The sequence below is a fragment of the Spea bombifrons genome, chromosome 6, assembly GCF_027358695.1.
Source record: "Spea bombifrons isolate aSpeBom1 chromosome 6, aSpeBom1.2.pri, whole genome shotgun sequence".
Taxonomy (NCBI): domain Eukaryota; kingdom Metazoa; phylum Chordata; class Amphibia; order Anura; family Pelobatidae; genus Spea; species Spea bombifrons.
Window position 1 is genome coordinate 8,712,638 of NC_071092.1, and position 12,550 is coordinate 8,725,187.

General features: G+C 39.7%; 1 protein-coding gene across 1 annotated transcript; it reads left to right on the forward strand.

Moving 5' to 3' along the window:
• Positions 1–777: 777 nt before the first annotated feature.
• Positions 778–7,969, forward strand: LOC128500480 (protein SSUH2 homolog). The gene is made up of 14 exons (XM_053469641.1): positions 778–811; positions 1,740–1,814; positions 2,193–2,642; positions 2,815–2,893; positions 3,173–3,302; positions 3,915–3,975; positions 4,087–4,211; positions 4,315–4,377; positions 4,969–5,051; positions 5,530–5,619; positions 6,359–6,464; positions 7,190–7,297; positions 7,681–7,807; positions 7,959–7,969. The coding sequence occupies exons 1-14, from the start codon at positions 778–780 to the stop codon at positions 7,967–7,969; spliced, it is 1,542 nt and encodes a 513-aa protein (XP_053325616.1).
• The last annotated feature ends 4,581 nt before the right edge of the window (positions 7,970–12,550 follow it).

Sequence of the window (12,550 nt, forward strand, 5' to 3'; positions counted from 1 at the left end):
GTAGAAGCGAAAACCTTTATATAGATATAGAGGACCTGGTGCTCGCTGTCTTACCCTGAAATGTGGTTGTTTTAACATTTATTTAGAATTACTGATTATAGTGGTTCGGATTAAAAATCCGTCCCTTGTTTTGTAGACGTATCAAAACCACCAACATGCTGTAGAACTGCAAGCTATGGAATTAGCAAATGCATCACTGATTGCTCCATGTTACTAAGAATACCTTCAAATAAAATACAAGACCACTCGTATTGTTAAAAGTTCCAAAGTCCAACTCATTTTAAAGGTTGATAAGTATGAAAATGATACATTAACCCACTGAGTGCCACTGATGTGTACAATTTACAAAATATTTACTAAAAGGCATAAATAAATGTTATAAACCCTCGCTTTCCTTTAGATTATAATTTTTCAGCAATCCCTGGTTTGTATTTCCAAATGTGAAGGCTGATTGGTGGGAGAAAAAATCCCTTTATGTTCAATTTTCCCACCATGCATTGCAAATCTAGGTGGCTGCAATTACCTGCTTCATTAATGCAGGTAGCCAGGTGTTTGCACATACCTCCAGAGTAAAGTGAGTGCCTCTATTGCTTTGTATTATAAAACCAGATCTAATTATTCAATAAATGTATTAATGTATATATGACAGTAATATACCTTCTTCATCTTAATGCTTCATCTGCCTGTGTTCAACTTTGCTGAAAGTTTATTATGGATGCATTTGCATGGTTTAAGATTAAGCAATTAAAAATCAAAACTCTTACGGACTTTTGGATGATGATTGTTGAATGCCTTGCTTACAGGTCTGCAGGTAGAGGTTTATATGACTGTTATAAGAGCAGCCTCATTGAGGAGAACCTTGGTCCCTGGTGCCACTTCCAAAGGACCCTAGTGCAGGTTCTCAGGATCTTCTCAAGCTTGTTGACCTTTAATTAGTAGAGGCGGATCTACGGATGAATCTTACTGGTTATGCTAACTTGAAAAGATACCGAATAACTATAGGAAGATTGTTTTATTCCTTCCTCTAAACCACAAGGTAAATATCCTTTATTAAAAACCACAAAAGAGCTTGGGCGTTATATAAAAGGGCCACTGTCTCCTTCACAACCGTTAAGACTTTAGTCCTCAACCTTAGGAGGGCTTTAAGGGCCACCAAAAAGGAGTAATAAGGTAATACAAATGATTGATCATGCATTTCCAGGGAACAGGTTAAGATGGCTGCTCACACATAGTGTGTTGGTTCAGTTCATGCATATTGTGTATTTTTATTATGTCCATATCATGATGCCTTCTGGGTGATTATCCCATCTTTAGTTGGTTGTTCAAGCTCTTTATAGTCTATATGTTTTAAAGTCTTTTTGTTTGTGCCTGAACCCATCGTTGTTGTTATTTTGAACATAGTAATAATTTTCAGCTTTATGTTTGTTAGAGATTGACATTGGACCTCTTTGTGATTTTGTAGCTAATCTTACATAATTATTCCTCTTTTGGGTATGTTAGAACTTGTCTGTCAACAAAGAAGCAGAATAAATGAATGGTGGCTATAATATATTCAACCGTGATATGATAGATTTCCCCAGTGTGGAGAACAGGTGAGGAGGAGTCCGGTAAAGGTTAATTGAGTAGAAATAGGCAAGTGCTTTCCAACCTAGCAAGAAGGTAGGAATGGATATTTTCTCTGAGATTTCACCTAATCGTGTTAATTGTTTGTGTTCTTTATCCTGTCTTTTGCCCTCCAGCCATGGAATCGGCAAATTCTGTTGCATTGGCTGAACAGTGCCAGGTTGGCCAAAATATGATACCCAACTCAACTGGTAAGTTTTTATTTGCCACCATTCAATGTTTGAGCTCAGTTATAACTAGGACCGCACCTTTATTTCTGGAATTAGTTTTTTGTTAGATCTTACAAATAGGGTTCGCTATGTATCTTGATTAAAACTAGATGGCAGGAAGAATGATTTGGCCTCCGATCTTGCCCTTGACTGTCTTTGGTTTGAAAACATGTCTTCCAAAGAGTGGCTTAAGAATTCTAGCATTTTTCATGATTGCTACATTTTTTACACATTGTCTATGGCATTTTTGTTTGTTATTATTATTGTTGTGTAGCTTTACTGTTTAGGCAGATTAAATGGTGTTTTACAGTTGCATTAATAGTAATATTAAAACTAATTTATGTGCCTATATTTTCTCAGCTGGGGAGGAATCCACAACTTTGGCTCCATCGTCTAATCAGTCGAACTTCACAGATATTCCTTTGAGTTCTCCTCGACCTGCCGCAGTGGCAGAGGTGGCTATGGCTCCTTGTGTCCCCTCTGTAGGTGCAAACATGGCTGTAGCCCATCTTCCTACTTCTGCGGAGCCAGATGCTTCTTTAGCAGGTCCTTCTGTTGCACCTGTGAACGCAAATGCTCTTATAGCTCCATCAACCAACACAACCAATGCGCGAACCACAACCGCTCACTTGACTAATCCGTCCATTTCCAATCCAACTTCGGCTCCAACCTCTTACGTTCAATCCAACACATACTCTTCTGCAGCGACTCTTCCACATCAATCAGCTGGCGTTGTCTATCAGACGTCCTCGGTACCTGCAGTTGTGGGCACTGCATCTGCGTATGAAGGCATAAACAGTCTGGATGGAGGTAAGAGAAATGGGCAGTCTTTCTTACTTAGCCATGGGTAAGCTGCCTATTTGCCTTAGATTTTGTATTAACACTTAAAGCAAACAACGGATTGATTCAGCTGGCCTGTTTATCTACCTGCATCCCAATTTGAATCGGCTTCTCTAATCTCGCATATGATCTGATTTTATAGATGAGAAACTCGTGCCCCCTCCAGCACGACCAACCCCGATTCCTACTTCAAAACCAATACCTGTGGACACAAAGTGGACGTAAGCTTCTCAGACATCTTTTAAATGCGATATCCGGCAATTCAGGACAGCTGCTCATAAAAAACACTTTCTTACACTTTTTATTTCTGAATCTTCATTAAACATCAAGTAGCTAGATGTCAGCCGACTCCATGATTCATTTTGGGATCTCTTTAATCGTCTATGGTGGGTTCATGTGAAACCATAACTATAAAAGTGTTTGCTGTGACAGCTTTGTAATTCATGTAGCCCATGCAGATATTTGTATAACTTTTTAACTGCTATCTCCTTTCTTGGCAGCTTCCAACCGATCACCGAAGCTGTGGCGAAGGAGGCTTTTCTAAAATACGCCAACAGCAAATGCTGTTATCCGAAAGCTCCAGCAAGGGAGATGACCGTCCGGGAGTTTAAGCCCTTTAATATTTATAGGGTATGTGGCTGGGATTTACTTATACCTTAACGAAGCTCTGCGTTCTAAGGAAAAGGCATATAATTCCTAGAACATTTCATCCCGCTGTGACTGTGTCTAGATAAAAATAATAATAATATATATATATATATATATATATATATATATATATATATATATATATATATATATATATAATAAATATAACTCTAATATGGTGTAGCTTTATGCACATGCATCCTTGAATTTTATTCCAAGATTTTACTGATTGTTTACCGAGATTTCTCCTTGGGTTTTTACCTTCTAACTTGAAACCATGCCTTTTTGTTCAAAGAACCCTCTACAGCTTTTGATGTCTTTTTTTTGTGATGTTTAGTTTCCTAGGCAACAGAAGCCGTCTGTCTGTAATAATTTATAGTTTCCTTAAATAATAATTCGAATTGCCAAAGAAGGTGGAAACTGTAGGATTCCACCCACTGTTGCCGGACTAGGAATTTAAATCGTCGCTGGCTCTTTAAGGCCAGCATCCGATAGATGACGTACATGAGGCTGCACTCTAAACTCTTACACTCATGGTGTGAGTGTATATTCTGTAAGCTATGTATTATGATTTGCATTTATTTTTCTTTGCAGTATCGTCTTGAAACCTTCACTGAGTCGCGTGCCTGTAAATGGGTGACTGAAAGCTATGCAGGTCAGTAATGGTGTCAATATAGACAGGACTCTAGTATCGTACATCCTAGAAATATGGGTTCCCGTTCTGTGTAACGATTGTGTATACGATATTGCACTGTTTTGTGTGCAGGGCAATTGGTAGATTCTTCATCCTATGGAACGGCCCCTCAACCCTGGGACATACCAGCGCATGCTCCATCTCTGTTCAAAGATGGGACTCACATAGTAAAGGTTCCTCATACAGCGTCCGTACAGGTAAAAATACACGCACAGGAGAGCACACATACGAGAAATTCAGAGAATTAGATGTTTCGGAACCAGCTGTTTCGGTAAAACCTTTCGCCTCTTTCTCTCACAGACGTGTCAGAAGTGCATGGGCCTTGGCAGAGATTTGTGTCTGAAATGTCATGGAACCAGTAGAGTAAGTAGAAGGGTTTAGGAAAATGCCTTACTGGATAGATATGATGAAACATTCTTGGTGTCATGCGCACTCTGCAATCTTAGGAGGGTTAGGAGCTTGACTTGTGGTGGCTCTGAGTGGAATATATCTGAAACAGGATGGTTTTTGGCTGAAAAAACATGGCATCCTTAAGACAGAGCAGAGGGGGGGGATATCTTAATGAGGTCAATGTATTCCTCAAAAGCTCGCAGTAAGTCACCTCCGTGTCCAACGGCCATTGCTCACTGTGTATTAATGTTGTCCCCCTTAAGAAGAAACCTATCTTGATCGATAAGGATATCTTGACATCCTTATCCAACGGCTGTTGCCATATCTAACTATGTTATCACTGCTAAAGAAGCAAGAAAATCATCACCAGGGGTAATTAAATGCCAACCTCGTAGATGAGGTGTAAGCTGCCCTTTTTTGTATTGATAATTATCCATTATTTTATTTTTTATTTTTTTAATAATCTGTATTTAAGGTTTTCAGTTTATTGTGTGTTTTAAAACAACCAAATGGTCACCGTTTAGTGTCACATTCTAATTCTTCTTTCCCACGTGGAATGCACAGGTGCCATGCTTGGTGTGTAACGGGACTGGGCGACGTATGCAGATGGAGATGTGCCAAAATTGCTATGGAAACGGAGCAGAAAGGTAAGTATTGTTCTGTATGGTGCCAAGGTTCTTACAATTACTCTCTAGCCCATATTAATGTGTTTAAGGGAAGCAGGGGCACACAAAATAAAATATGACTTGCCTGTTTAATGTAAATTCATGCAGGCCCGGGGTGGCCGTCGGTCATACCAGGCAAATGCCCTGTAGGACACTGGCCAACAGCGTCACACTTTGCCCCAATCTATCGATCCAGAGGCACCGGGCAGTAATCTCAGCTTCTTACAAGTCACTTTATTTTGAATGATACTTTAGTTTAATTGCAGTCTGCTATAATTGTTGTTCATGTTGTGTTTTTAAAATACCTAATTACAATCTTTACTTAATTATTTGAAGTTAAAGTCTGAAATCTGAGCTTTTCCTTCCGCGAATAATTAGAGTTCAGCTCAGGTTCTCGTGTTGCTTCAAGATAAAGTGTATAAAGTATCGTAGTTTGTAATTATAACTTTATTTCAAACAGTTGTAGCATGTGCCAGCAAAATAATACGCCATGCATCGGCTGCTCTGGGAATGGAAAGATGTTGTCCTACATTCAACTAACCGTCAAATGGTAAGCGCATGTAACATGTTCATGGAATCTGGTTTGTTTTACATATATTATTATGTTTGCCAAAGTGTTTCAAAGTCCCTTCTATGTTGGGTAACGTGCTTGGGACAATCTGGAATACGGAAAGCACATAATTATGTTGACATCCACTTCTCACTACCTCCCTTGGCAAACTAATTTCATTCTTCGATTCAATACCACCTGAATGCTGATGACACTCAGATCTACCTATCCTCCCCCAATCTTTCTCCCTTATAGAGGGTGCCTGGATTCCTAAAACTCAATCTCTCTACAACAGAACGTCTTAGTTTCTCTCCTTCCAATTTTAACGTTTCTTCAACATTATCCCTCAATGTTAATGGTGCAATTGTCACCCTGTCCCCATACCCTCACTGCCTTGGTGTCACCTCTGACTTTTCACTCGCCCTGCACATCAGCCTAGTCTCAAAAAACTGTAGTCTACACAATAAAAATATTGTCCGAATTTGCCCATTCCTAATGCAGGATGCAACTAAAGCTCTTGTTCATGCCGTCTTCATCTCCCATCTCAACTACTATAACTATGTCTTAGTTGGTCTCTATCATACCCATGCAATCCTTCATGAATGCTTCCTCCGCTCTTATTTATACTTCTCATTCATGCGTACAAGATTTCTCTGTGTAAGGGGACGGTACCCATCCTGGCAGGGACCATTTGAAATATATATTGTTTAGTGTTGGATTTGTTTACTCTTCTCTTGAGGACGAACAACGTCTGTGAGTTTATTGATGAACATTACTCAGATTTTCCAAATGAGCTTTTCAAGAAAGCTGCGGGAGAGAACATCTATGGGGATGAGCAAGAAGCGGTAAGATTTTCTCATAGTATTATCTGGTTTGTGTTTCCACTACAGAATCCCCAATCCGTAGTGTCTGACTGATCTTTACAATGTATTCCAGCTAGTGGGGGCTCATCACACTATTAATAAGAGTAGAATGGACAAAAATGACATAGATATCTCTTAATCTGAACACACACCACTTTTTAAGCTAAGAATGGCCCATGGAACTTGTGAGATGATGGCTTTTGTTTTATGGCTAGTTATATAAATATTGCGAGAAAACAAACTAATGATCCTGTTAAAGCAACTAAATATCCTTTATAAACAGCTACCAATATGGTTGAAAGACTGGGTGGAATGCTTCATTCTTGAATCACACACTTTTTAGAAGCGTATGCATGGAAACTGTCCCTGCCAAGGTGTTTTGGGTCCTCTACTAAAGTCATTAGCTATGCCTAGAGTTCAGCCCTAGCATAGGTCGACTAGGTGACCATAGGGCAAGGGTGTCCAACCTGCGGCCCTCCAGCTGCTGCAGGGCCACATCTCCCATAACGCTCTTTCAGCTAAGGGGCCGGCTGAGGAGTATGGGAGATGTAGTCCTGCAGCAGCTGGAGGGCCGCAGTTTGGACGCCCCTGCCATAGGGTATTGTAGATGTCTACAGCAGCTCTCTAAATAATTTTTTTTTTTTACTGTTCTAAATTGATCATCAGAAAATAGTTGTATAATAACGTTTGTATATCTCTACCCTTAGCTGGCTCCTCTGCAAAATGCTCAAGTGTCCACCATTAATACCGTTTCACAGATGGCTTTGCAGCAGCATCATACCGAATTATCTTCCTCTCACCGTGTACTGAAACAGGTATGTGGTCACGTAGCCTAAAGCATCAGGCAAACATTTTTTATTTTATTAAGTCCCGCGTTATATTTCAAGAGATGCTAGGATTACTCGACCTTCCTCTTGAATGATGGGTTCATGGAACCCAGCCAGTTCACCATGAGGGTTTTGACGTGTATGTAAGTCACGACTACTATCGTCAGCACGTCGGTTACGGCTATACATATCCTGAGTAGGATTTTGTTCCATTGCTTGACCGGTGTCTAGTAGTACATTGTTTCCTTAACAGAGCCATCTACTCCAAGCAACAACTTTGAATATCATGTTGCCATTCCATAATTGTTACCAGCATCGTCTACAGTATTTCTGTTATTACAGTTATTTTTGTTGTATTTCATCCTTTTTAGAGACAAACCATTGAGTGGATGCCTCTTGTCAAGGTGGATTACACCTGGAAAGAGAAAGACTTCAGCTACTTTGTATATGGAAAAGACAACCAAGTTCATACGGCTTCCTATCCAATCGGGTGTTGCTGTAGGTTAATGTGACCGGCCCGGATTGAAGGTGCAGTGAAGCCACATGACCTGCTGAATGTTGGTTTTATGTCATGTGATAGAGTCCATGAACCAATAAATTCTTGTACTTTATGTAGACCTCACCTTTTGATTGTTCCTTGCACTTGTAGATGAGAAGTGATATACTTTCTTGTGATAGTTGGGATGTTACTCACACCACTGTCTACAGCTTTCTGGAGCGTTTTGGAGGAATTCTCTAAAATACGATTGGGTGTCTTGACTTTTCTCTCTTTGTGTTGCTTTCATAAATTATAATTTCGTATTTATATATTTAATATTTATTCACTAAATACATTGCTATTTGAATATGTACTGCTATGTTATTTGAAAATACTCAGATCTCTCTTTGAGAAGGTAGTTCAATTATAAAATGATACATTACAAAATTGAGTTGCGTTTTCATAGTATTTATAGAGATGATCGAATTAATGTAAATAACAAATATATTCTATCCTGTGTATCCAATTACCTTGGTGTTACTTGGGACTGATATTTCTTGGGTTACTTTTGGAAGACTTTGACTTCAGAGCAAAGTTTACAAAATAAAATATGCAATAAATGACTTATTAAATCTTGTTTTGATAAACCTCATTGTGATCTTTAATACTTTACACAAGTGTTTATTTTATATTGATATTTGTTGTCATATTGATTTTAATTATGTATCCGTGATAGTCTGACAACCCTAACTTGAAAACTTTTTTTTTTTTTTTTTTTTTTTTTTTTTTACAATGCCCGCATTAAATTCTAGGAATGTTAGTGTGATAGCATGGCAACTATGCGCTGTCGATCTGCCTGTAAAGTAGTGACACCTTGTGGATCATTTGTATTATGCATTTATTTTTAATTTTTTAAACTATATGTATGCTGAGAAACATTGAGGACCAGCAATTTGGGGTAGACATCTGGATGTGGGTCAAGCCAAATTGAGATTAAAAACGACCCTGAAACTTTAAGCTAGGGGTTGATAAATGAGCTATGTGCAGCTGTCTACTACATACACACGGCCACACTCTATGCTCTTACACTATCACAGCGAGCTGCCGTGTGTATCCAGCCTGCTGTGCTCCTGGTGGCCATTCCCAACTCATCTGAGTCGCGTGCTGCCATACTGGCACTACTCAAATCTCCGCTCTAATTTAAAATCCTTCTCGGACACTTAATTTCTTCTTTATAATTAGAAATAATTAGTTATTTTTTATTCAGATTATGAATTGGCTGGTTGACTAGCAGCTCTCCCTTCCCTTATCCTTGTGGGTTACAGTAATAATAAAGGGACAGGGAGAAGGTAGACCCAACTTCCACTTCCTCACTCATGAAAAGAAATATAACCCAGAGGACCATTGATTAGCTGTGGAACCTTTGGCTCAAACTCGGTGTTATAATACATACAGTATAACACCTAACATTAACCTTAGTTCCTCTGAACCAACAGGAATGTCAATGTTGACCAAGGAGGGTACTTCCCCGCTCCCTATAACACCCCCAGGACATCTTGGCACCATTGGAATACTGCTGACAATAACAACAAATTATATATAGCATTAATTAACTCACCCCCCCCCGCTCTAACCTACTCTGCAGGTATTCTATAAAGATGGAAAGTAAACACAGTTTTGTTTTACAACCCGAAACAATCATAAAAGGCTGGTAAGTGGATATAGAAAAAAAACAAGTTTTACTCATATTGCCATTCATATTAAATACAGCCAACCCCACTGATGATTCTTCACTGCGTAGTCTCCCTCTCATTGTTAAAGACATGGCTGCCTTTTCACCTGGTCTCTGAAACTAAATAACTACCTGCATCTGTTGACCTTACATGTCCGGCTATTCAAAGGGAGTGTGAGCTCTGTGGGTTTTTATAGAATAAACATGACTCTGCCTAGAAAATAAATATTTACTGAAACTTCTGTTTTACAAATCTGTTCGCTTTAGTTTTCAGAGACCTGGTATGTATTAAATATAGTTCATGCGCTTTATTTTATACAAGTCATTGACTGTCCATGAATTAACCACGGTATATACCGTTATGCCATCTAAGGGAGTTGAGTTAGTAATTGGATCCCATGGCTTGGACTGTTCCAAGTTTGGATGTGTTTACCTTAGTTTTGCGCTAAATCCTTGGTGTTGACCTCATAACTAGGTCCAGATCTCCTCGTTGGGTGATAAACCTCCATGGGGCATTGCATGCTATATGGGCTGGCTGAAAAGATCGAAGATCTTGTAAGTTGCCCATCTGTGCAGCCGCTGATAGAACTCATCGTCTGCGCCATGCTTCCTTCAGCGGCAGAGGGCTAGGATGTGACATCTTGTCTCAGCCCACAAAACAGTGGACACATAGCTTAAGTCCTGGGCCAGGCCTTTAGATATCCCAGGGGTTGTAGTTCAGGTCAACCGGTTGAGTGTTCTGATACAGAGTAACAATAAAGGGGTTTCTGATTCATACACCTGCCAGAGCTCATTGTATATTTTTTGACTAGTGTGTAATTATTGGTAAGGAGAAGCTATTATTAATGTTTTGTATAATGATATCTTCATTTCAGCACTGTTTAAAGCGGCGTGTTTAATTAGAAATCTGTATCGTGTTAGTGTCTATTTGCATATAATTGTATGTTTTGACGGCTGCATTTTAAAAATGAATAGCTTCCTATAATGTCATTTTCAATAGTTGTTGTCTCCCTGGCTTGCGAATTTTTTTTAACAGTGATATATCCGACTACCACTTCTTTAGTCTAATTAGATCAAAACTATTGCATTCAATAAAAGCTTCCAAGTAGTTTCAGTTATTTATTATTAAGGTATAAATATCTAAAGATCACTGTAGAGTTAAACAGAGAAACATAGAATTTGACGAGAGATAAGACCCAATCAGCCCATCTAGCCTGGCTATTTGTTCTGATTTAGAGACCTTAATCAGTACTTGGGCTTGCCTTAGTACTTAGTACCTCACCCTACCCCACGCCCTGCATTCCTCAAGCCAGGAAAGCCACCTTTACTCAGTCCAAGCACACTAAGTATGAGCGCTGGCATATGATGTCCTTCCCTGCCACTCAGACATAGACAGCACGTGAAGACCATGAGGGTGCAGAAGAGCTCTTACTGGCCAGTGGACAACAATGGTAGGAGGGTTGAGTGTGCGTAAGTATGTTAGCATGGGTGTAAGGCATTTAGAAGAAGAATCTATTGTTAATTGTCCCTACAGTTACATTGCCCCTAAATGGCCACTAGATGGCGCTGCTGCTCAGCACATACTTCAGGATGAGACAGTAAGCCACGGAGAAAGAATACGATGACCAGTGGCTTCAAACTGTCCCCCTCGTGACTTCAGCAGCCTCTACCCCAGAGCATAATTCTCCTGGTGACACAGCACAGAGACAGACAACGTTCCTTCATCGCTCAATATAAAAAAAGCGTATTTATCGCAATCTCTAAATAAACAGAAAACCTCAGATTCTAACTTCACTTTGGTTGCTAATTTTGGTTTCCTATGAAATCCATGTTAGAGAGGAATGTAAATTGCTCACATATGGTGCTCGTGGCAGGAATGAGAGGGGTTGGTGTGCGAGGAAGGGAGCAGTACCTTGAGCACCGAAGCAAATCTCTCCTTTTCAGTGCAGAAAGATGTAAAGCGCCGGGCCCTCGTCGGCCATACCTTTTGTATAACTGATGAGTATTAAATTAACTCTTTATGGCGCAGCACTAGAATGGAAGTCACCATGCAAGCCGTGTGTCAAGTGTAACGGGAACAGTCATACCTCCCTGATCCTTACAGCTACTGTATATCTCTCCCATTAATAATGATTTTTTTCCTTTTAATGTAGGTTTTAGTAGAAAAAATACCTGTATTATGTTCCATGGTGGTCTATGAGAGAGCTGTCATGCTGTTGGTGCATCAAGGTTTAAGATATTTGCAATAAAGAATTAGCAAAGGTCATTTAAGTTAAAAGCCCGGAGGTCGCACCGCGCTGTCACCATGCCGGTGAAGATGGTGAAAACGCCACAGAGGAACACTGGGATCCAAACCTCCCCAAAGAGATATGTATTCCCCTTCCCTTCTCAGAAAAACCACAAAAAGTATCTTCTTGGTTCTCCTTTGAAGAGGGCCGCACAGTTGACAGCAATGTCTGGCTTTAGAGGCTGATAAAACAACATGAGGACTCAGAAAGAACATATAACGTTCAATATGGGATGAATGAGATATAAAAGTCCATTTTTATGAAATGCCCTGGCTGTGTGTTTTTTGTGTGGATGTCAAGGCATTAAAAATATGAACCTGAAAAATAATGGACAAAACGCAATGTGAAAATAAGCCTAATAAGTCTACTGATGTATGGTCTCCATTGCTATGTTGGTTTGCATTTGAAACATTGCAGAGAATGGGAAATCTATAAAAAATACCATAAAGAGCGTTAAAAAATGTTGGGTTTATTGAGTCACGGGAGTGATGTCACCGCACATTATGGAGGGCCAGCTGTGAGAAACTTCTGATGAGGGGTCCTTCATGATGCATGGTGAAGTTGGTGAATAGCAACGTCACTGCCAACTCCTAGTTTAGTCAATAAACCCCTATGTGTGATACACAGAGTAGCATGATGTAGAATGTGCCCTGCAGTATACAATTTCCATAACAGCGCCACACAAACACAATGTGATATTGTCATCTAACACAACTTAACAGGATACCACCGACAACATAGAT